A 27063-nucleotide genomic window follows, 5' to 3' on the forward strand; every position below is an offset into this window, starting at 1 on the left:
GAATTATCTATTTAAAATAAAAATAAAAACATTTTCCTGTATGGGAAGAACATTGGAATGTTAAATATTAATTAAATGTAAAATTATTAAGAACTATTTGGTTAGAGCACAAGCGATAACTGTTAGGTTTTTTTCTTCTGCGCTCTCCATTAAAGCCTATAGGGAGAATAAGTTTACATGGTCGTGATATCCAAAGTCTTTTAGATAGCACGTGTCGGGTTTCGCTTGCGTGTAAAAGTTTTACTTTAAACTTGTAATACACAAGTTAAACCGCTCGCGCAAAAAGATTACTTATGTTTTGGAACAACTAATTTTATACCATATATCTTTTGATACCAGTACTTCCAATTCATTTGTAATGCAATAATTTATTATAACAATATTATATGGTCAGGATATCTACACCTGACAACATAAATTGATTCTGCATGATTTTTTTTTTTAATTCTGAAAACCCCTTCCTGGACATTAATCATGTATGATTGCAACACCATGGGTTTTAATTTGTATGTGTTGTGTCATAGGCTTTTGGTAATGAAAACATTTTACTTATTTTCCTTGAAGCAGTGATTTGAAGGAAGTTGTAAAGAATGAGTCATTTTTTTGAGACTTGTTGAAGCAGCTAGGTGCTATATAAAGTCATGTACGGGACACAGAAAATCAGAGGAAAGCAGAGAGCTTCTGGAAAGATATTTTAGGATTGAATTACAGAATCAACCTAGAAATGAAGAGCTTAATACTCATATTGCTACTGGCAGTGACATACTGTAATGCTTTTCCCGCAGTTACAGAAATTGACGATCAGGCCAAATTTGCTGAAGTAAGTATATATTTACCCCCTTGGCCTTCAGAATATATTCTTTATTTAATTTGAAAAAGTTTATAGTTAGTGATCCCTAATACCTTTTTTTTTTTAAGTTGCTCTTTTTAAATTATTAACAAGCTGAAATAATGTTACTAATAATTGTACTGTTTGTGCTATAGAAACTAGAGGGATTGTTCCAAGTTAAAGCTAAAATACAATATTTTATGTTGTATTGCATTGTATGCATTTATTTATTTATTTTTGTTTACATGGATATACTTTTGGTGGCTAATATTACTTTTTGTTTTTATACTTGTGGGTGTTTGTTTACACATATAGGTGGGATAGTTATCCCTATCAAGCAGTGACCATTTGTGCACAAGTATTTTCTGCTGTTTTCAATTTGAATTTAAGAAGCTTTACCCAACATTTTTTAATGCAACATATTTTAGTTACTTAATAGCTGTTTTTATAATTTCATCACATAAAATAAAATCTTGTCTAGCACTCCCCTTTATCTAAATACAGAACACATTTAAATATATTTAGCACAGTAGATGAAAAAATAAACCAACAACAGGACTTAGTCATTTCACACAAAAAAACGCAAGCATAAACATTTCTAATCATCATAAACATTTATATATGTAAAGTTTATAATATCTGTAAAGTTAATGTGGAATTAAGAAGAGAATAGAAATTACAAATTTGATCATTTCCTTTTCACGTTTTTTCAGGAATACCTAAAGAAATTCTACAATCTTAAGACTGATGGACTTAAACAGTCAAGAAAGAAGAGCAACAATCCATTTACTGAAAAAATACGGGAAATGCAGGAATTCTTTGGCTTAGAGGTGACTGGAAAGTTGGACGAAGATACCATAGAAATGATGCAGCAGCCTAGATGTGGCGTAACAGATGTCGGTCAGTACAGTCTTTTCCCTGGCAACCCATCATGGAAGAAGAAGGATGTGACATACAGGTAAGATATCAAACTATGAAGAGCTCAATTTTCCTTATAAACAGCTGAAATTATTTAACTAAATCAGTGATTTTTGTTACTAAAAACCTTTAATGGTTGAAGCCAACAGTATGGTCTTCTAAGGATGAGGTCATAAAAATTGTCCTTCATTACTTCGTATGTTGCATTAGAAATGTATCTTATAAAACAAAGAGGGTATTTTGTCTGTGCAAGTTACATTTGGAATTATAATAGTGACTGTTTATTTTTTCTGGGTTAGAATTTTGAACTACACACCAGATATGACCCGAGCGGAAGTGGACAGAGCCATTGCACAAGCATTCAAGGTCTGGAGTGATGTTACCCCTTTAATCTTCACTAGAGTTTATGATGGAGCCTCCGACATTGAAATTTCATTTGCAGCACAAGGTAGTTATCAAAATAAATATGCAAAAAAAGATATACTCTGTATTGACATCCTAAAAGTATAAAAAGTTTAAGGGACATGAAACACAGCATTTTCTTTCATGATTCAGCTAAAAAAAGTTTTCAATTTGCTTCTATATCATTTGCTTCATCTTTAGATATCCTTTGTTGAAGAAATAGCAATGCACATGGGTGAGCCAATCACAGGAGACATCTATGTGCAGCCACCTATCAGCAGCTACTGGGCTTATTTAGCTATGCTTTTCAACAAAGGATATAAAGAGAATGAAGGAAATTAGATACTAGAAGTAAATTGGAAAGTTGTTTAAAATTGCATGTTCTTTCTATATCATGAAAGAAAAAAGTTGGGTTTCATGTCCCCCGTAATCAGATTCTAATAAATAATGCTTATATTGTTTCACAGTTCACAATGATTTCTATCCGTTTGATGGACAACATGGTACTTTGGCGCATGCTTTTGCACCTGGGAATGGAATCGGTGGAGATGCCCACTTTGATGAAGATGAAACATGGACAAGTGGTTCTGTTGGTAAGTTAGACTATTTATTATCCTGATAAATTACTTATATATGAATCATACGTCTTAAACCATTAAAAAATGATTACGGATAGTTTGCATTGGAACTCATTGATTTATAAATAACTTTCAAGATAGTGGGCAGCTAAGGGTTAATTTACTTGCAAAGTCATTTGATATTTCTTTTAAAGATGGATATAGAAAACCATTTACATTTGTACTTTTTCTCTTAAGGATACAACTTGTTCATTGTGGCTGCTCATGAATTTGGACATTCACTTGGACTTTCCCATTCTAATGATCCAAGTGCTCTTATGTACCCAACATACCATTATCTGGACTCCAGTGAATTCAGTCTTTCTCAAGATGACATCAGTGGAATTCAATCTCTTTATGGTAAGAAAAAAATACCTTTAAGCTTTATTCCCCCTTTGTGTTTAATCATCTGGTTATATTACTATCACACAAATACTGTCCTTTATACAATGTCTTACAGGTTTCAAATACTAATATTATTTAATGGTAACTATATTTTAGATGGAAAAATCTGTGATATTGTAATGATTTTAACTACTAATACGAGATCGCTTACTTCACAAAATTATAGCCATTGCAAAGACTAGCTTGAAAATGTATCAAATCAAATGTATTAAATATTAGACAAATACCCCAAATTTCATCGTAAAATATTACAGACTGAAAGACATTAAATGTTCATATTTAATACGTGAAAACCTATGAAATAACACATGAACTTTACAAACCTTTTCCACTGCAAATACTTATTTATTATTATACTATTATAGGAGCAGGAGAAAAACCTGTGGAACCTCAACCAACAACACCAACAAATGTCCCGAAAAGATGTCAGACAAATATAACTTTTGATGCAGTGACCACTCTCCGAGGAGAAATATTGTTCTTCAAAGAAAAGTAAGCTCAAGTCATTCTAGGCACAGCAGATGTCTCTCTCTCTCTCTCTCTCTCTCTTTCGCTCTCTCTCTCTCTCTCTCTCTCTCTCTCTCTCTATATATATATATATATACACACACACACACTGATAATAATGGATAGATAGAAACAACAAACTATCTATCTATCTATCTATATATATATATATATATATATATATATATAGTCATTTTTCATATATAAGTTTTGAGTACATGTTTGGTAAAATGGTGTCAGCTGCCCATGTAGTATGTATAAAACAGTCTATTAATATACAGAGAAAAACATGCATTATATAGCAAAACATCAAATATCATGGTGTTGAATACAATGATTAAGTTGTTTTATTATAATAAAATGATATATGTATATAAAAGAGCAGCAATTAAAGGTGTTAAAATATTGAGGCCTATGGGACACATGGCCCCTTTAATGTGTGCTTTTGGGACTTCAGATGACCAAGCAAATAACTCACAAGTGCTCTCTGGAGAGGCAATGAGGAAGTGACAATAAAACCCTACCTAAATCTGACAGCATCTACATGGACATTTGAGAAATATATTATTATTTCTGTTTTATTCTTTTGTATGCAGCTCTTAAAGGGACATGAAACACATTTTTTTTCTTTCATGAGACAACACGCAATTTAAACAACTTTCCAATTTACTTCTGTTATCTAATTTGTTTTGTTCTCTTGGTATCCTTTGATGAAAAGGATACATAGGTAGGCTCAGAAGATGCTGATTGGTGGCTGCACATATATGCCTCATGTTATTAGCTCACCCATGTGCATTGATGTTTCTTCAACAAATTATACCAATAGAATAAAGCAAATTAGAAAATAGAAGTAAACTGGAAAGTTGTTTAAAATTGTATTCTCTATCTGAAAGAAACATTTTGTTTTTCATATCCCTTATGTGGCCCCCATATGTTATAAAATAGCTATTGCTGTGTTAAAATATTATTTGTATACAAATTAAATTGATTGTACTATGAAGATACTCCCTGGCTGAGAGGAACGATTCCCACAGCAATATTAGTAGAGAAGAGGAAGCCTTTTTTACATGGAACAGAAAATCTTATAATGTCTGATTAAATAGATACAACATTTATGTTGATAAAATATAATTATACTTGTATGTGTAGTCAATTTATATTAATGCATCAATTCCTTTTCTAAACCTGCTTATTTCAATTCTTCCAAATAGAACATTTTGGCGCAAAATTACACAGAACTCGGAAATTGAGCAACATTTGATCACAACATTCTGGCCGTCTCTCCCATCTGGCATTCATGCTGCCTATGAAAGGGTGGAGAAAGACCAAGTTCTTCTCTTTAAAGGTACATGTTGGAATTTGAACTAACTGACCTATACATTGTTGGAGAAAACTGATAACATTTGTTTTATGTACAATTTAAGATAATGTATAGAAGACCATTTCCATAATAATAACTTTTGTATGGAATTTTCATTTTTTTCTTCTTAAGGAACTAAATACTGGGCTCTGAGTGGATTTGATATTTTGAAAGATTTTCCCAAGAGTATCTATGAACTGGGATTCCCACGGACTGTTAAGAGGATTGACGCAGCTGTCCACAGTGATCATACCGGAAAGACATACTTCTTTGTAGCTGATAAGTATTACAGGTAAGGCTAATATCTTTCTTTATTTCTTTCTTTTCTTTTTTAGAATTAAACGGACATGAAACCCAACATTATTCTTTCATGATTTAGATAGAACATACAATTTTAAAGAACTTTCCAGTTGACTTATATTATAAAATTTGCTTCATTCCCTTAGTAAAATTTGTTGAAGGAGCAAAAATGCACTACTGGTTTCTAACTGAACATATGGATGAGCCAATGACAATCAGTTTATATATGCAGCCACCAATCAGCAACTAGCTCCCAGGTGCTTTGCTTCTCCTGAGCTTACCTAGATAAACCCTTAAACAAAGGATAACAAGAGAATGAAGCAAATTAAATAATGGAAGTTAATTGGAAAGTTGTTTAAAGTCATGAATGTTAATTATGACCTTACTGTCCCTTAAAGGATTGTATATAATTATTGTAATACATATTTGGGATTAAGACTCCAATCTGTGCAATTTACACTTTTCTAACTAACTAATATTCTTAGTAGCCTTAGTGATCCGTTAAAAACTATTTTCTCACTGATCTAATTCTTTATAAATATCTATGACTATTTACACACGGAATTAAATCAAATAAATCTGCTTTCCATTTTGTTTAACTAAATAACTACAATGTTTGGGGAACAATAATATATATATTAATATATTAATAATATCTATTAAAAATCTATATTTCCTTTTGCAGTTATGATGAGAAGAACAATATAATGGATAAGGATTCCCCTAAGAAAATCATTGATGGATTCCCTGGTATTGGAAACAAAGTTCAAGCTGCCTTTCAATCAAAGGGTAGGTAAAATAGAAGAAATGTACACCCTTATGATATCCCTGCAATCTCCAACTAAACTACCCACTTATCATACTTCTGTATGTATAATCTACTGAATTTAGTCTAATACAGAGTCTGTTGAAAATAAATGTAGACTTCTATGTCCCTTTAAAATCAAACTCAAATATAATTAATTTATATTAATTACCTTCCCAATTACTATTTTTTCTTACTGTATACAAGTTAATAACTCTCAGTGTGATCAAGAGGTTTTCGTAGAAAAACAAAAACTGAACTGCTAAAAGTAAATGTTTTTTATTTCTGCTCAATAAAAAAATGTCTCACATATTAGATAAAAAAAAAGGTTATAACACAGCCTTAATCATAGACTCAATTGTTAGTAACAACTGTGGAGCTTAAATACGCTCCCTCATAATCTCATTGGTTGCCCTAATGCCTGCTTTAATCATATTGCTTGTGATTTAACGAAATAGTAGACCAATTTGAAAATAGACAACTTTGTTACTTATAATTTAGTTTACCTATACTTTCACACCGTCAGGTTTTTTTGGGGTCCTTAACATCATTTTTGTGTGTTGACAATGTTCATTATCTATCCACTATTGATATTTTAACATAAACAACTAGTGTAAATAATAATCTTATAGTCAGGATCAACAGCCCTATGTTAGTTGCCCCAGCTTGTACTTTATCTGGGTGCTGAATCTGGACTATAAATTCATCTGTTCCCCTCACAAGAATATTTGTAATAGTATGTTACAGGACCCTGCTCTATGACTTCTCAATATATATTGTGGGTAATCCTTTATCACACCGCAGACCACAGGGCATCGACACAGAAAGTGATCAAGACATTTCATACATTTCTATTGCCAGAAATTAATAGGATCACCCTCTATATTCATGCCATTTGGTCTCCGTGTACCAAGTGTGAAGATCCAATAAGCTTTCTTTTTAAAGAGCTCTCCAATTCTGTCTCCCCCTCGAGGTTTTCGTGTCTTTTATATTTAATTTAACTGAAATCATATATTGCCCAAAACAAATTGTACTGTGTAAAGTGTAGACTGTGCACATAAAATTGTTTTAACTTGTACTTACATGATTTAGTTAAACTGAAAAACTCCATATGACATGTTTCATCATTGTTATTTTATTTATTTTTTTGTTACAAATTAACATGTCCATAAACTATATAAACTAAAAATATTATTTAATTCCAGGATTTTTATATTTCTTTGCTGGACAACGTCAATATGAATTCAACCCAATCAAGAAGAGAGTAACACGTCTATTGAAGAGCAACAGCTGGTTAAACTGTTGAACAGAAACTACACAATAACCAGGAGAAAACATTACAAATACAAATGAAATACAAAATAAAAAAAATAATAGCTTCATCTTTTTTTACGTTCATTTTTGTATTATCTATTGTGTTCTGTAATATGTCTATATAAATATATATTTAATTTAAAACTGTTATTATTTAAATATGTTTTCTAAAATAAAAGTTAATTTACTTTACATTTTGTCATGCCTCCTTTTCTATCTATATTTTTTACAAAACATCTTTTTTTTCTCTCATGACTCTGCAATGTGTAACTCTGAATCTGTTTTTTTTCTGTCTATTGCTCAACAACCAACCATCTCTCTTGCTAAAAGATGTACTTGCCATATTTGTGCACTAAGTTGTGGTACCTTCCCTTGTAGAATTTTGTTTCAATATATTTCTCTTGATAACTATCATTTTTTAAAAGGAGGTTTACATATTTTTCAATATATCCATAATAGCTATCTTCGTTGCTTTGCAAAATATCTGCCCACAAAAAGCATTTAAAACTATAATTTTGTTAACAAGTGTTGAATTATTCTGTAGACCAGGGACACACCCCATGAAAAGTATCTTAAGTTTTTTTTAACTTGCCTCTTTTGTTTGGCTAATTATAAATAAAGATAACAGATATAGCAGGTAAACTCTTGCTCTTATCAAGCAATTACTATACAGCATTTTGTAGGATTATAAGGAATTACAAGAAAAATGGGCAAAATAAATAACACGAGTACACTGCAACATTTTATTACTACCTGTTATTAAAGGGACACTGAACACAAATTTTACTTCCGTATTTCAGATAGAGCATGCAATTTTAAGCAACTTTCTAATTTAAGCTGATTATCAATTTTTCTTCAATCTCTTGCTATCTTTATTTGAAAAAAAAAGGCATCTAAGCAATTTTTTGGGTTCAGACCCTGGACTGCACTTGTTTATTGGTGAGTGAATTTATCCACCAATCAGCCAGAACAACCCAGGTTTTTCACCAAAAATGGGCCGGCATCTAAGCTTACATTCTTGCATTTCAAATTAGATTCCAAGAGAATGAATAAAATTTGATAATAGGAGTAAATTAGAAAGTTTGCTTAAAATTGCATGCTCTATCTGAATCATGAAAGAAAAAAATGGGGTTCAGTGTCCCTTTAAACATCTCATATGGAACTGAATATTGAATTTAGTGTTCTTTTGGTCTTTATTAAGGAGAATGTCCTATTGAATTAATGTTACTGAAATAAAAATTCAGAACCCTTGATAATAAGGCAAAATGATTTCTCATAAACCCTTTTTTTAAAAAAAAAAAAAAATTGAAAATCATAACACAGCAATCAGCAAAGTAAAATCACAATCACAAAATAAGATCAGGCAGGCATGTTTCACTAATACATGCAAACACATGAATACCCGGCAGGTGGTAACTATTTACAATACCCACAAAGTAAATATATACCTCACTTACATCTAGATTACAAGTTTTGCATTATGATTGAAAAACCAGCGTTATGGCCCATAACCCTGCTTTTTCCCTAACGCTGCTATTACAAGTCTTGTCGATATAGGTGTACCACACACCTTTTAGCCTGTCACGCAACGTCAGTACCAAACTTTTTAAAAAGTCCTTTTTCAATGGGACTCCCATAGCGCTGGTATTACGAGTTTGCCTGGGAGGCCAAAAAGTGAGCAGTACAGCCTATATTGACAAGATCCGTACAGCCATCTAAAGTCAGTAGTTATGAGTTTTACACTACAAAGCTGTAGCATAAAACTCATAACTAAAGTGTTACAAAGTACACTAACACCCATAAACTAACTATTTAACCCCTAAACCGAGGCCCTCCCACATCGCAAACACTATAATAGATTTATTGACCCCTAATCTGCTGCTCCCGACATCGCCGCCACTATTAAAATGTATTAACCCCTACTCCCCGACATCATCGCCACTATAATAAACTTATTAACCCCTAAACTGCCGTCTTCCTGCATCGCAAACACTATTTAAATATTATTAACCCCTAATCTGCCGTCCGCCCACACCGCCGCTATAATAAACCCATTAACCCCTAAACCGCAAGCCCCCACAACAACATATACCTGAATAAACTATTAACCCCTAAACCAAGAGCCCCCCACAACGAAATATACTAAAATAAACTATTAACCCCTAAACCTAACGATCCTTAACTTTATATTAAAATTGCAATTTCCCTATCTTAAATTAAATTAAAACTAATCTGTCATGAAGTCCCACTTGAAGGATACTTCCAGCCTCTTCAATCTTCATCCAGCCGGCGAAGTCCTCATCCAGGGGGCAAGAAGTATTCATCCAGACGGCATCTTCTATCTTTATCCATCCGGCGCGGAGCAGGTCCATCCTGATGACATCCGGCACGGAGCATCCTCTTCATAGGTCTCCGCCGTACACTGAATTTTCAATGCAAGTGTGGTCATCCAAGATGGCGTCCCTTGCATTCCTATTGACTTTAATCAGCCAATACGATTAGAGCTGCTAAAATCCTATTGGCTGATTGGAACAGCCAATAGGATTTTAGCAGCTCTAATCATATTGGCTGATTGAAATCTTTCAGCCAATAGGAATGCAAGGGATGCCATCTTGGATGACGTCACTTGCATTGAAGTTCCAGTGTAAGGCGGAGACCGTAAGAAGAGGATGTTCTGCACTGGATGTCTTCAGGATGGACCTGCTCCGCGCCGGATGGATGGAGATAGAAGATGCCGCCTGGATGAAGACTTTTTGCCGCCTGGATGAGGACTTCGCCGGCTGGATGAAGATCGAAGAGGCTGGATGGATCCTTCAAGTGGGACTTCAAGAACTGTAAGTGGATCATCGGGGGTTAGTGTTAGGTTTTTTTAAGTTTCTTTTGGGGTGGGTTTCATTTTTAGTTTAGAGTCTGGGCATGAAAAAGAGCTAAATGGCCTTTTAAGGGCAATACCCATACAAATGCCTTTTCAGGGCAATGGGGAGCTTAGTTTTTTTTTTTAGATAGTTATTTTATTTGGGGGAGTTGGTTGTGGGGGTGTTGGGTTTTACTGTTGGGGGGTGATTGTATTTTTTTTTACAGGTAAAAGAGCTGATTTATTTGGGGCAATGCCCCACAAAAGGCCCTTTTAAGGGCCATTGGTAGTTTATTGTAGGGGGGCTTTTTATTTTGATAGGGCTATTAGATTAGGTGTAATTCTTTTTTATTTTTTATCATTTGTTTCTTATTTTTGTAATTTAGTGTTTGTTTTTTATGTAATTTAGTTAGTAGTTTATTTTTAGTAATTTTAGTGTTTATTTTTTTGTAATGTTAGGTCTTAGTGTAAGGCAGCTTAGGTTTTATTTCACAGGTAAGTTTGTATTTATTTTAACTAGGTAGTTAGTAAATAGTTTCTATCTAGTAAATAATACCTAAGCTAGCTACAATGTAACTATTAGTTATATTGTAGCTAAGTTAGGTTTTATTTTACAGGTAAGTTTGTATTTAGTTTAAAATAGTTATTATTTAGTAATTATAACTTTAGTTTAGCTGTATTTTAAGTATGTTAAAGTTAGGGGGTGTTAGGCTTCGGGGTTACATTAGGGTTAGGTTTAGGGGTTAATGGATTTATTTAGTGGTAGTGATGTGGGAGGCCAGAGCGGCAGATTAGGGGTTAATAGTTTTATGTAGGTGGCGGCGATATCGGGGGCGGCAGATTAGGGGTTAATAACAATATGTAGGTGGCGGCTATGTCAGGGGCAGTAGATTAGGGGTGTTTAGACGTGGGGTTTATGTTAGGGTGTTAGGTCTAAACATAACTTTTTATTTCCCCATAGACATCAATGGGGCTGCGTTACAGAGCTTTTCAATCCGCGATCGCAGGTGTTAGACTTTTTTTTTATCACTATGGGGAAATCGTGCATGAGCACGTCAAACACAGAGCTTGTTTTGTGTGCAGTATGGAGCTCAAAGCAACCATTTCGCCCGCGCAAGCCTGCTTTTTCAAAACCTGTAATACCAGCTCTATAGGGAGGTGAAATAACGCTGCTTTTGTGAAGGTTGTTAAAATCCCAATAGCGCTCAAAACTTGTAATCTAGCTGATAACTATAGTGACATATTAAATATAAGATACATACTCAAAAAGTATTTCAACAAATTATTATATATTCATACACTTTTTTACAAATACTTTTTCTGACCATATTTATAGCAATGCATATTACAAAAATGCATGTATATCTATTTAACAGTTTAATCAAACTGCTGCCTATTAATAAGGTTGAAAATCTAATACTAATTTTTTACCCTCTATGCAGTGTCTTGGCAGATGAGCAATGCCTTGAAGTTGTAATAAACTGCAGTCTGAATTGTGTAAATCCCTAGAATGCTTTGCTTTAAGGATATTTAAATGCATTAAAATATTTGTTAAATTCTTTATCTACAAAAAATCCCTATAGACTTTAATGGTGGTTTTCTGATAAAAACCATTGCATACATTTTTCAAAAGGATTGTGATCAACTCCAATATGTTTTTTCCTTTTCTTTATACCATTTTTTTGTTTCCCTTCATATTGGATTTGGCACCCTCTGCAGGTTAAGACATATATTACATGTGCATACCAGAGAGAATTTAAAAATTAATCCAGTATCTTCCCATGGATAATGTGAAACAAATGTATCACAACAGCAAATTTTACATTTGTTTCTACAACATTTGTAGAACCCTTTACATTTTCAAAACAATGTTTCTAAATTTTTCAAAGATAATATGAACTATGAAATGGTATTCCTAGGGGATTTTGGATTCTTTAATATAACTGTGCAGCCCTCTCTCAAAATGGCTGCCATTGCCTCATCTGTGTACCTAGTACGGGTGATAAAAAAATGTGACATATTTAAAAGTATATTTTACACAAGAAGAAGTAGATCATTTTTATGTTACATTTTAACATTCTTACACTGGGCCCTATTATCTAAATGTGTCTGGGCTTGCAAGATTAGAGAGAAAGCTCATTGGTATTGAACTACCTGTTGGAAATCTCTAAAGGCAGTTTTAACCTTGATAAATGCTCCCTGCATTTAAGCATATCAACGAGATGCATGCATTACAATAAATAAAATATATTGCTATACAAATGCAGTGATAAATTGTACTGTTAAATGGCATTAACAATTGTAAGGGAAATGTGTTTCAAAAATAGAATTTTATGGAAAAATTTAAATTTGTATTGAAAAAGCCCTTTTTACCTTGATAAATTCTCCCAGCATGTCAAGGTGATACATATATTACAACAGGGCACACAAAAAAAATGTATTTGTAGCTTTGTTATATAATGTTGGAAAACACTGCTGTCATAGAGTACTAAAGACACCCCTGAGCTCTTATGAGCCTACCTAGTTTTACTCTTTAACAAAAGATAAGAAAGAAAATGAAGCAAATTTTATAACAGAAGTACATTGGAAAGTTGCTTAAAATAGCATGTTCTATCTGAATCATTCAAGCTTCATTTTGAGTTTACAGTCACTTTAAATAAAACTACACAGCACATACAAACAACACTGTGAAATCCAAGCATATCCTTTTCCTTATTGTAAAATGACTTTTCACACCTTTGCTAGTAGGATGAATAGGGGTGTTCTATTGTGTTCTCTAAACATTTTCCCAATGCAAATTTGGCTGTTTTATTTCATAAACTTAAAGGTTGTGAGATTTTATACACTGAAGACAGGGAAATATAATTTGTATTGGCTGCACTGGTCGAGTCCAGTGGGAATGTATAGGAATGGTGTTCCTGCACTATTATTGCAGTTGGAACTATGTTGCCCTTAAAATAGTCCCAGTACTTTGGGCAGGGCGAGCGTGCACTGGCCCCGGGCCCCACGCTTTGTGGGTCCCACACTAAGCCTGCATTAAGTACCGGACATTTAGCCCCACCCACTCATGGGAGTAGGAACCAGGGGAAAATTCCCCTAGCATTTTTAAAAGGGGACAAACTTGTAGGTGGTACAGTGCATGGGTCGAGATCCCGGACAACACCGGAAGCATTGTGCCTCCTCCACCAAAATCTGGTTTATCTACAGATCCAGGTCCTTGCGCAGCCAGCTCTGGGATAACCCCCCCCCCCCCCCTTATTGGAACAGAGCAGTATGGTTAGGTAAGTATTCACTGTGTGGTCCCAGCCCAACTCCTCCCTCATAAGTCTGTAAAAGAAACAAAACTGAAACATAAGTTGAAATTTCCAAGTTATAATGGTGGAAACATATAACCATCCATTACAAGTGGGTGGTTATTGCTACCGCAAGCTCGTGGTAGCAATTAGCGCTCAAAAAAAAAATAACAGAGGTCAGACCTCTCTGGTTATTTTTTAAAATGTCCCGCAATTGACCCCCAAAATAACAAAGCAGCCCCTTTTTAATCCCTTGAGTGCTTATGATGGCTCTGAGCAATTGCAAATTTTCACACTCAGGCGCTAACGACGGCTCTAAGCCGTCGCTAGTACTCCCTCACCTTGACGGAGGTCTGAGGACCCCCATCCACTCCTTCCCCCGCGATTCTGGCCTGGATACTCACAGGCATCTCTGAAGTTTACCTTCTCTTGGGTGACGTCATGCGCAATGACGTGATGACGTCACCGCGCAACTTTATTTAAAAATCTCAATTGACAGTTATAGGGAGATGGGGGCATGCTGCTTAGAAGCCTGTATCTCAGGCATCTAAGCAGCTACAGTTGTAAAGGTAATTGCCTAGACTTTCCAACGGTAGAAAAAAGTTAAAAAACATTGGCCTAGATTACGAGTTTAGGGTAGCTGAAAAAGCAGCGTTAGATCCTAACGCTGCTTTTTTACACCCGCTGGTCTTACGAGTCTTGAAGGTTTAGGGTCACCGCACACTTTTTTGGCCTTACCGCAAAACGACTTACGTAAACTTCGTAAACCCTTTTTTCTATGGGACTTTTCATAGTGCTGGTATTACGAGTCTGTCCTGGGAGGCCAAAAAGTGAGTGGTAGACCCTAAACCGTCAAGATTTCTACCGCATTTCAAAGTCAGTAGTTATGAGTTTTACACTACAACGCCGTAACATAAAACTCATAACTAAAGTGCTAAAAAGTACACTAACACCCATAAACTACCTATTAACCCCTAAACCGGGGCCCTCCCGCGTCGCAAACACTAAAATACATTTTTTAACCCCTAATCTGCCGCTCCTGACACCGCCGCCACCTACATTATATTTATTAACCCCTAATCTGCTGCCCCCAACATCACCGCCACCTACATTATATTTATTAACAAGTGTGATTGAGAGGGAGCGCTTAGGGACAATACTTGAGTCGCTCTATAACATAGGTGACCTAGCTCACCTTAATAATAGACAACAAAACAATGGTGTTTAAGAGCGCCAGAAGATTGTGGATAAAAACAGTTTAATAACAGTTTAATATTGACTAGCTAAAAAACTATAAAAGTACAATCAATTAAAAACAATAGCAATGTGCATGAGCTAAGCACTATGCATGATGGTGCTAAAAAATTAAAAATAAAAATAGAAATAAATGATAAGCATATAATAGTCCTAAATTCCTAGGGTTAGCTTAGGTTCAACTTAAAGCTAATAAACCTATTAAGTCCAGTGGCCAATAAGTAAAGTCACCAATATACAGTCACATGAATGAGTAAATCCAAATGGTAGAAGATGTTCTAGTGGTGATGTAATCCGATGTGTGAGAATAGTGGAATATCCAAAAAATTGTGCACAAGAAGACAAAAATTAAAAATTACTAATTTTTTTTAAAAATTAATAAAAAATGTGTCCAAAAGTTATGTAAAAATCACATGAAATAATGCCAAAATATGTGAAAAAAATGTGAACATATCGATAAAAAAAATAAAAAAAAATCAGATGCTCAAATGAAAGCAAAAAATAAAATAAAATGTTGAAAAAATGTGAAGGGTGTATCAAGTGAAGCAGTGTGTATGGGATCCAAGACAATGGGTCCCTCTGTGTAATAGTGTGAATCTTCTTAGGTGTTGGCTGGAGTTATCGTGCCTGTACCTGTAAAAAGTAACACAATAGTGCAATACAGCAAAGGATAAAAAAATTAAAATGGAATAAGGCTTACCAGACTGTTGACGCGTTTCGGCCCTCAATATAGGGCCTTTCTCAAGACTATAGAATGGTAATGCCATGTAGCCTTATATACAATGTGTGATGGTGTAAATGATTATGACTTCCTGTCATGTTTTGACGCCACTGTGCCTTCCTGTTTAACACTAGAATCTTCCCCTATGTCCTACACCGGAAGTGACAGCATCTGCCGGTATCAACTAAGTTTGTATCTAACATATATAGGCTCTCCGGCTCGCTATACTCAATGTATTTGTATGGCCTTTATTCAGAGTGTAATGATCCTATTATATTCATCGACATTTATATGTTTTAAATTTATATGTTTTAAATTCATATCGTTATCGGGAGAAACCGGAAATTGGATTTCCACTAACAAACCGGAAGTAGATTGTCCGCTAACGTCATTTCCGGTCCAATCAGCCAATAGAATGCGAGCTCAATCCTATTGGCTGATTGGATCAGCCAATAGGATTGAACTTCAATACTATTAGCTGATTGCATCAGCCAATAGGATTTTTTCTACCTTAATTCCTATTGGCTGATAGAATTCTATCAGCCAATAGGAATCTAAAGGACGCCATCTTGGATGACGTCACTTAAAGGTACCTTCATTCGTCATTAGTCCGTCGGAAGAAGAGGTTGCTCTGCGTCGGATTTCTTGAAGATGGAGCCGTTCCGCGCCGGATGGATGAAGATAGAAGATACTGTCTGGATGAAGACTTCTGACCGTCTGGAGGACCACTTCTGCCCGGCTTGGAAAAAGACTTCTGCCCATCTGGAGGACCACTTCTGCCCGGCTTGGATGAAGACTTCTGCCCATCTGGAGGACCAATTCGACCGGCTTGGATGAAGACGTCTCCCGTTAAGTCGATCTTCAGGGGGTTAGTGATAGTTTTTTGTAAGGGTGTATTGGGTGGGGGGGGGGGTTAGGTTAGGGTTTGGGCTGCAAAAGAGCTAACTGCCCTTTTAAAGGCAATGCCCATCCAAATGCCCTTTTCAGGGCAATGGGGAGCTTAGGTTTTTTTAGTTAGTATTTTATTTGGGGGGTTGGTTGTGTGGGTGGTGGGTTTTACTGTTAGGGGGGTTGTTTGTATTTTTTTTTACAGGTAAAAGAGCTGATTACTTTGGGGCAATGCCCCGCAAAAGGCCCTTTTAAGGGCTATTGGTAGTTTAGTTTAGGCTAGGGTTTTTTTATTTTGGGGGGCTTTTTTATTTTAATAGGGCTATTAGATTAGGTGTAATTAGTTTAAATATCTGTAATTTGTTTATTATTTTCTGTAATTTAGTGGGGGGGTTTTGTACTTTAGATAATTTAATTTTATTTATTTAATAGTATGTAACTTAGTTCATTTATTTAATTATAGTGTAGTGTTAGGTGTTAGTGTAACGTAGGTTAGGTTTTATTTTACAGGTACTTTTGTATTTATTTTAGCTAGGAAGTTATTAAATAGTTAATAACTATTTGATAACTATTCTACCTAGTTAAAATAAATACAAATTACCTGTAAAATAAAAATAAAACCTAAGCTAGATACAATGTAACTATTAGTCATATTGTAGCTATCTTAAGGTTTATTTTATAGGTAAGTATTTAGTTTTAAAAAGGAATAATTTAGTTAATGATAGGAATATTTATTTAGATTTATTTAAATTATATTTAAGTTAGGGGGTGTTAGGGTTAGGGTTAGACTTAGGTTTAGGGGTTAATACATTTAATATAGTGGCGGCGACATTGGGGGCGGCAGATTAGGGGTTAATAAATGTAGGTAGGTGGCGGCTATGTTGGGGACGGCAGATTAGGGGTTAATAATATTTAACTAGTGTTTGCGAGGCGGGAGTGCGGCGGTTTAGGGGTTAATATGTTTATTATAGTGGCGGCGACGTTGGGGGCAGCAGATTAGGGGTTAATAAGTGTAGGTAGGTGGCAGCGACATTGGGGGTGGAAGATTAGGGGTTAATAAATATAATGTAGGTGGCGGCAGTGTCCGGAGCGGCAGATTAGGGGTTAATAGGTATAATGCAGGTGTAAGATTAGGGGTGTTTAGACTCGGGGTTCATGTTAGGGTGTTAGGTGTAAACATAACTTTTATTTCCCCGTAGGAATCAATGGGGCTGCGTTACTGAGTTTTATGCTGCTTTTTGGCAGGTGTTAAACTTTTTTCAGCCGGCTCTCCCCGTTGATTCCTATGGGGAAATCGTGCACGAGCACGTTACACCAGCTCACCGCTGACTTAAACAGCGCTGGTATTGAAGTGAGATTGGGAGCAAAATTTTGCTCTACGCTCACTTCTTGTCTTTTAGTGCCGGGTTTGTAGAAACCTGTAATACCAGTGCTGCATGAAAGTGAGCAGTGAGAATAACATGCAAGTTAGCACCGCACCCCTCATACCGTAAAACTCGTAATCTAGGCGATTTTATTAAAAAAGTAAAAAAATGATTTGGGGGTCTTTAAAGGCTCATAAATAAAGATCACAATTGCATAGAGCCCCCCAAAATACATTTTCTTAAAATAAACTAGTTTATGTTTAAAAAAATATATTGGTTTACGTATTCTAGCTAAATGATCACTGTAGTAACCAGTTTAAACGCAGTGATCACTTAGCTATAAAATGTCACATTCCCTTTTCCAATATGGCTCCTGATATTATATTTGTAATCCCATGATCACCTAGATCATGTGGTTAAAAATTAACCAATGGTAGAGGGCTGATTTTTATGAAAAACTAATAATATTTGTAATATCAGTCTTTTAGCCTGTGTGGTAGTGAGTAAACATCCTCTTTGCTCAGCTCTCCAAATAGTCTAAAATCCTTTCCTTTTTGCTACAAAAGCTTATTTTTTGCAGTTAAATGTATATCTTTTATTTCTAGCAGCATAATATCTTTGAAAATACCTTTATTTTTGTAAAGAGAATTATGGCTAAGTGTCTGATGAGTGCTGAGGAAGCAGCTGAGAGTCTTATGAACTCAGACTCTGATTCCTTCTCTGATGACACATCTGCTGCAGAATATTCTGACAGCGACTTTTTCCCTGGGCTGTCATTATATAGTGGCAGTTCAAGTAAGACAGATGAACTAACTGAGCCACAGCGTGGCCGCAGACAGTTCAGAGCTGTCACTTCCCATGGCAGAGGGATGGCAACAATATTCACAGTGGCCCCACAGCATACTGTTGGAGTCATGGGCATGGGGAATGTTGCAGCCAACAACATCTGCAGTGGCCACACAGCATACTGTGGAAGTCATGGGCATGAGACATGTGGCATTCCCAGCTACAAGCTGGCCTGTTACCAGCTACAACTGGACCTCTTCTTATATGGTTCAGTCACTGTTGCGTCCATTTACTGGCAATTCTGGCCTCTTGGTGGGCACTGCAAATTTTGAACCCATTAACTACTTTTACAAATCTGTATGCTGAGCAATTTTTTCAAAATACTGGCACACAATTGAGCCACCATGCCAGAGCATGAGGAAATTCTGGGGCCTCACTCTGCTAATGGGGATTGTGCAAAAGCCAAGCATACCTTCATATTGGTCAAAGCAGTCTACTCAGATGACCCCTAGCTTCCCTGCTACAATGAGCAGGGACAGATATATGCTACTGCTTAAGTTTTTGCATTATAATAATAATGCAAATGGTCTGTTCTTGACCATTTATTGGCAAGATTTCAAATCAAGAGTGCTATACTCCAGGTCAGAACATATCAGTCGATGAATCCTTGATATTATATAAGAAATGTCTTGTTTTTAATCAATACAATCCTTCTTCTTGCTATGGGATCAATCTGTATAAGTTGTGTGAGAGCTCTAGTGGATGCACCTATTGTTTTAGGGTATACACTGGCAAGGATTCTGTTCTAGCACCCCCTGACTGTCCCTCCTCCCTTGCTGGCAGGGAAAAAATAATGTGGGACTTACTTTACCCAATATTTAATAAAGGTTACCATGTATATATATTTTACACTGGTGTGCCATTATTTAAATTTCTATATAGCAAGGGCACTGTTGCGTGCGGCACAATCCATGCTAATCGCAAAGGCTTTCTGACTCACATATTCAGAAAGCAAAAGAGAGGAGCTGCTAGCTGTGAAATTCACGGACAAAAAGGATGTGCATCTTTTCACAACTATACATGATGAGAGCACATCACCTGTCTATGTCAGAGGGCAGAACACGCCAACAATGAATCCCATATGTGTCCTGGGTTACAATCAGCATATGGGAGGGGTAGATAAGAGTGACCAGATGCTTAAACCATACTCTGCTTCTCGCAAGCATATACATGTTTTTTTTTGTTTTGTTTTTTAGTATTTAATGGAATAATGGCAACACTTGTTCTAAAAATTGAAATATTCTCATAAATTCTTAGTGATGTATTAGAAATCAATCAATCAATCAATCAATAAATCAATATACAGGAATAATGAAGCACATTCCTGCATGTACACTGTTCACACACCAACACAGCAATCCTACTAATCACCATAATAAGAAATAAATAATATTGTAATTAAAACATGAATATGCTGCATTGATTGGCTAACCAGCCATACCTTGTTTTGGAGTGGCATCAGAGTTTTTCAAGTCTGTGGCCTCTAGTTATCAAGGTCTGGCGGACCTGATCCGACACTGCGGATCATGTCCGCCAGACCTCGCTGAATACGGCGAGCAATACGCTCGCCGTATTCAGCATTGCACCAGCAGCTCACAAGAGCTGCTGGTGCAACGCCGCCCCCTGCAGACTCGCGGCCAATGGGCTGCCAGCAGGGGGTGTCAATTTCCGGCGATGTCTGTCCACCTGCTCAGAGCAGACGGACAGGTTATGGAGCAGAGGTCTTTGTGACCGCTGCTTCATAACTGCTGTTTCTGGCGAGAATGCAGGCTCGCCAGAAACATGGGGCATCAAGTTCCAATCGGAGCTTGATACATATGCCCCTGTGACTTAGTGTGTATAACCCTATAGTAGATTAAAAAAAAATCCAACAAAATAGAGCAGTTGTTTTTTCACTAGAATGCTCAATAAATTAAACATTTCATTCCCATCAGTAGATGTTCTTTTGAAAAGCAAAGAGATAGCTCAGTTATAATTAATAAATAAACCTACAAGAATTTTATAATACCACAATTATATTAACTGCAAAAAAAAAGAGTTTTATTATTCATCTCTATATCATTCTATCTTGTTCCTATATTTACTTCTAATTGTAATTAATTTATTTATAATGATTATAATCACTTTCCTTTCTACTAAAGTGATGATTTTTTGTTACATTGAAAATTAATAATACTCAAATTGCACTATTGATATTCAGACTACACGCTTTCTTTCATAAATTAGAACCTAAATATACTATATAAATATGTAAAAACTCAGCATCTAAATAATTTGTCATGCTCTACTCATTCTCTATCTCTCTCTCTCTCTCTCTTGCATTGCATTAAGCTATTAATTTACTCTGTTTTTTGTTTGCTATTTTTAACATATTTATAGTAATTATTTTTCTCCTTACTAGTTTGTTTTTAGTTGAACACTAAGGGGCCAATTTAACAAATGTCGGATGGACATGATTCGCTGTAGCGGATCATGTCCGCCCAACATTGCTAAATTCCAACAGCATACGCTGTCGGAATTTAACATTGCACAAGCATTTCTAGTTAAATGCTTGTGCAATGCTGCCCTCTGCACATTCACGGCCAATTGTCTAATACAAGCTGCCGGTGTGCAAATAACATTTTAAAAAAATACAAAAATGCACATTATTTTTGAAAAGTGGGTACTGGCAGACAACTGCAAATGGCACCAAATAGTGAGAGAGGTTAGGGTTAGAGAGCTGCTTAGGGGGGCTCAGGGAGGTTGGGTGGTAAGGGGGGCTCCTACACTGCAGAAAATATATAAATGTAAAAAAAAAAAAAAAACACAAACTTTTTTTATTATACTGGCAGACTTGGGAGGGATCGGGGGGGGATGTGTCAGGTGGGAGGCTGATCTCTACACTAAAGCTAAAATTAACCTTTAAATCTCCCTACACGCTACGTAATTAACCCCTTCACTGCTGGGCATAATACAAGTGTGGTGCGCAGCGGCATTTAGCGGCCTTCTAATTACCAAAAAGCAACGCCAAAGCCATATAAGTCTGCTATTTCTGAACAAAGGGGATCCCAGAAAAGCATTTACAACCATTTATGCCATAATTGCACAAGCTGTTTGTAAATAATTTCAGTGAGAAACCTAAAGTTTGTGAAAAAGTGAACGTTTCTTTTTTTTATTTGATAGCATTTGGCGGTGAAATGGTGGCATGAAATATAGTGTGTATAACCCTATAGTAGATTAAAAAAAAAATCCAACAAAATAGAGCAGTTGTTTTTTCACTAGAATGCTCATCTCTATATCATTGTATCTTGTTCCTATAGTTACTTCTAATTGTAATTAATTTATTTATAATGATTATAATCACTTTCCTTTCTACTAAAGTGATGTTTTTTTGTTACATTGAAAATTAATAATACTCAAATTGCACTATTGATATTCAGACTACACACTTTCTTTCATAAATTAGAACCTAAATATACTATATAAATATGTAAAAACTCAGCATCTAAATAATTTGTCATGCTCTACTCATTCTCTATCTCTCTCTCTCTCTCTCTTGCATTGCATTAAGCTATTAATTTACTCTGTTTTTTGTTTGCTATTTTTAACATATTTATAGTAATTATTTTTCTCCTTACTAGTTTGTTTTTAGTTGAACACTAAGGGGCCAATTTAACAAATGTCGGATGAACATGATTCGCTGTAGCGGATCATGTCCGCCCAACATTGCTAAATTCCAACAGCATACGCTGTTGGAATTTAACATTGCACAAGCATTTCTAGTTAAATGCTTGGGCAATGCCGCCCTCTGCACATTCACGGCCAATTGTCCGCTAGCAGGGGGTGTCAATTATCCTGATCTGGGATGATTGCAGTCCGCCGTCTCAGAGGTGGCGGATGAGTTAAGGACTAGCAGTGGTACAGGTCTAATACAAGCTGCCGGTGTGCAAATAAAATGTAAAAAAAAAATATAAAAATGCACATTATTTTTGAAAAGTGGGTACTGGCAGACAGCTGCCAGTACCCAAAATGGCACCAAATAGTGAGAGGGGGTAGGGTTAGAGAGCTGCTTAGGGGGGCTCAGGGAGGTTGGGTGGTAAGGGGGGATCCTACACTGCAGAATATATATAAATGTAAAAAAAAAACAAAAAAAACTTTTTTTTATTATACTGGCAGACTTGGGAGGTATCGGGGGGGGGGAATGTGTCAGGTGAGAGGCTGATCTCTACACTAAAGCTAAAATTAACCTTTAAATCTCCCTACAAGCTACCTAATTAACCCCTTCACTGCTGGGCATAATACAAGTGTGGTGCGCAGCGGCATTTAGAGGCCTTCTAATTACCAAAAAGAAATGCCAAAGCCATATATGTCTGCTATTTCTGAACAAAGGGGATCCCAGAAAAGCATTTATAACCATTTATGCCATAATTGCACAAGCTGTTTGTAAATCATTTCAGTGAGAAGCCTAAAGTTAGTGAAAAAGTGAACATTTTTTTTTTATTTGATCGCATTTGGCGGTGAAATGGTGGCATGAAATATACCAAAATGGATAGCTTCGATCCGGAAGAGGCGGAGCTACACGTCACGTGGGCGAGTAGCGTAGGTGCTCAGAGAAGCACGGAGTTCCACCAACGCCGCCGAATACTGCGCCCTCTTGGCGCCACCTGATTCCTGGGTACGCCTGAGGACTTCTCACGGAGGAGAGAGAGCACAGCCATACTACACGGCTGGTATTGTCCGGATCTGCTGAAGACGCAATCCTGGTCCATGGTCTGGGCCTGATGCAAGGCCTGCGGACTCTACTTGTGAATCCCTCACAGTTTGGTAGGCCGGGTAAACTTCCTGTTGTTGAAGCGGAGGTACAGGAGAAGCTACCAAACGTATAGCATTTCTTCAAATCCCAACTGGTTTTGGGATAAATGGCGCAGTCCCCTTCCTGATACTGAGCTACAACCAGGGCTACCATTGATCCCTTCCTGGAAGCAACAAGCTTAGACCAGCACAGAGCTAAATCATTTGGCTCCAACTTTGGTAAGACTGTTCCTAATGCTGTTTTATGGCCAGATGTTTGCATGGAAACTTGAATAAATTGCTGGTGAGAATTACATGTTAGTACAACTGCCATTAATATTTAAAGGACTATGCACAAATAAAACTGGACTTGCTGTCTGGATGTTATGTTTTGAAGTCCTGCTTAAGTGCAGACTTGTTGTGTGTCTGCCCCATACTCCTGGGTGTGTGAGATAAGTGCACTAAAAAGGAGAAGAGTGAGAAAAAAGTTTTTTTGTTTTTTTTTGTCCTGTCTAACTCCCCTGCAATTAAGTGAATTCTCTGACCTGAATATTAATACTTAAAAGGCTATGCATAACAAGATTGAACTTTGTTGTCTGAGCATAGAGTTGTGATCTGGCTTTTCTACATCCCTGGCTGTGTAAGATTGCTGTACTAAGCAGGGGAGGGGAAGAGAGAGAAGAGGAAGAAGGAAAAGAGGAAAAAAAAAAAAGTGTGTTTAAGTTTTTTTTTTGCAATCAAGTGACACCTATGACTTGAGCACTGATACTTAAAGGGCCACAGATAATAAAGCTGAACTCTTTGTTTGGATACCACTATTTGAAGTTCTGCCGGAGTGCGGAGTGTTTGTCTGGCTGCTCTATATTGCTGGTTGTGTGAAATTGCCGCACTAAAAGAGAAAGGGAGAGGTTTTTTGTTTTTTTCTACAATCAAGCAATATTTGGCTCCCATACTGCACAGCAGATAAATAGGGATCGCTGGAGGATCTCTACCTTTAAAAAGAGTACTCAGGACAGCACCATTTCCTTACTATCTGGCTATTAACAGTTAAAGTAGCCCTGAGTACCGCTGTACTGTTTCTCTGCCTTAGGCTTGCTCGCCTCTCAAGATTAAGTTTTGAATATTATTCCCTGATTGAAGTATAAATCTGGAGATGACTTAAAGTATTAACTTTAGGGGGTGGAGCTAGCTGTCCTTGAGGACAGACACGTTTTCTAATAGCTCCTGCATATAACCGTATTATACTTTATCTTTACTGAGATTTTTGCCAAAATCTATACAGCAGCACAGGACGTGGACTGCTGGGATCGTAGGGATTGAACTTTTGAATAAAATTGATGGAAAGGAACCCGATATAACTCTCCTTTACGAAGCTGGCCTGGCCGACTACGGCTTTAAACACCTACTTCGGACCTACTCTTCCTATTCAGGGTAACGCTAGCGTACAAACTCCATTATGAAGGGGATCAACCAGATACTATTGCTCCTCATAAAGCTGGAACAGCGGATGGACAGACAATTTGCTGATCTTACTCATATAATTAGAAACCCAAGCTGGAGTGAAGAGCTTTGTATGCCCAAAATGGCGGAGAGAGCAACTGCTGCTTTACATGATACGCAGCCACAGACAGATGCGGGTGTCCTTTCTTCCACAGAAAATTCAAATCTGTCCTACCTATTGAGGACCAGAAAGACAGAAATCGAGCTACAGGTCACACCAGCTAAGAAAAACCTCGGAAATCTATGTCTCACAGTTGATTCTGATGCGGAGACACAAAGGAGCAGACCTCACACTGACTCTCTTTTGGCCGCCATACAAGACAGCACACTGGACCCTCTGCCATATCCTAGCAACAACAATAAAACAAGGAAGGTGGACGATCGGATCGCCATAACACAGAGACGGCAGGATGGTGACGTCATTAGGTACACAGAGGCTAAGGATTGAAAGCAAACAGTGAAGATAAAAAGTAAAAAGCAAGAGGTAATGTAAATAAATATCTTACAGGAGGATATCACAACTTATAAAATAAGACCATTAACAATATTAATGTGAAATATAACTGTTAACGAAAACCGGAAGTCACTAACTGCTTCCATTTCCGGTCACAATACTAAAGGCCCTATAAAAGGCCAACATCAATAGCTTACCATTCAGTCTTGATAAAGGCCTAAGAGAGGCCGAAACGCGTAGACCTGGTAAGCTCTATTTCATTAGGAGGATATTTCTGAAAAGGTTTCACACATTGTGTCTCATCTTCTCTTCGCAGGTTTTTTTCTGTTATTATTATTTTTATTTATTGCTATCTTTTGCTAATTTTTGCTATTTTTCTGTTGGATTTTTAAATTTTTTTTTTTTTTTTGTGTGCACTGAATGATATACCACACCGGATAAGCACAGAGAAAATTGACTTCTACTTTAATTTTTTGGACTTTATATTTTTTGGACACTAACAGGACCTCTGTAAACCATTTAGGACACATTTAAGACACAGCACAGAATTGTTTTGTATTTATATTTTTTTGGAATCACATTGGAATTTGTTTGGAACATTTTTTGAACTTTTCAGGTTTTCAGCACCCCACCCCCCCTTTTTAGGGGCACCGTACACACTGTCACAATATTTTTTATTTTATTATTTCCACATTCTCCAGGATTTGCTATGTTTTAATTGTTGCAATTTAACATTCATCACAAGGTCACTTACATCCACTATGTAACTACCACCAGTTTAATTTAGTCCCTCAGTAACTTTTAGGGACCAATTGTACCGCATTGGGACACACTTAACAGTCTGTTCCTCACATCTATGATAGATTGTTTTTAGATTGTTTTTAGATTGTTTTATAATAATAATTTTTTAGACCATTTTAGCGTGGATCCATGCAGCTTTATATGTATATGTATATGTATATTTTGTGATTATATGTAATAAATCCTCATTTTTAACCTTAGCCTCAGTATTGTTGGCGCCTGAGTACACCTTTCACATTTCTGTCTTCACCTAGTGGTAGCTAGGTACCACTGTCTCAGGCATATAAGGTTTGGTTGGCGCTGGGATATACCTTCCTCCTACTCTTTGATACGCAGCCACAGACAGATGCGGGTGTCCTTTCTTCCACAGAAAATTCAAATCTGTCCTACCTATTGAGGACCAGAAAGACAGAAATCGAGCTACAGGTCACACCAGCTAAGAAAAACCTCGGAAATCTATGTCTCACAGTTGATTCTGATGCGGAGACACAAAGGAGCAGACCTCACACTGACTCTCTTTTGGCCGCCATACAAGACAGCACACTGGACCCTCTGCCATATCCTAGCAACAACAATAAAACAAGGAAGGTGGACGATCGGATCGCCATAACACAGAGACGGCAGGATGGTTTCCAGCATTATTTCAGTGCCCGCAAAAGACAGGGGGTGTTTGCGAAGATGAAGCCTCACTATCGGCGCCATCACTCTAAATCTGTCTCTTACTTTCACAGCTACGAGTTAGACTCCATAAGAGCTGGGATCGGGTAGCGGCTAAGTACCACTCCTCCAGTGTGTCGCTGTACAGACAAGAACATGCAGGTCTAAAGGCAACCTTTAAAGATATATTAGTTTTACCTGTTC

The 27063-nt window shown here is 36.6% G+C and overlaps 1 protein-coding gene across 1 annotated transcript; it reads left to right on the forward strand.

Moving 5' to 3' along the window:
• Positions 1 to 659: 659 nt before the first annotated feature.
• On the forward strand, positions 660 to 7649 carry LOC128652124 (matrix metalloproteinase-18-like). Its single transcript, XM_053705063.1, has 10 exons — positions 660 to 820; positions 1543 to 1787; positions 2047 to 2195; positions 2617 to 2742; positions 2965 to 3126; positions 3537 to 3663; positions 4890 to 5023; positions 5171 to 5330; positions 6024 to 6127; positions 7349 to 7649. Exons 1-10 carry the CDS (start codon positions 725 to 727, stop codon positions 7447 to 7449), a joined length of 1404 nt encoding a protein of 467 aa, XP_053561038.1. The 5' UTR covers positions 660 to 724; the 3' UTR covers positions 7450 to 7649.
• The last annotated feature ends 19414 nt before the right edge of the window (positions 7650 to 27063 follow it).

Source organism: Bombina bombina, chromosome 3 (genome assembly GCF_027579735.1).
Source record: "Bombina bombina isolate aBomBom1 chromosome 3, aBomBom1.pri, whole genome shotgun sequence".
Taxonomy (NCBI): Eukaryota; Metazoa; Chordata; class Amphibia; order Anura; family Bombinatoridae; genus Bombina; species Bombina bombina.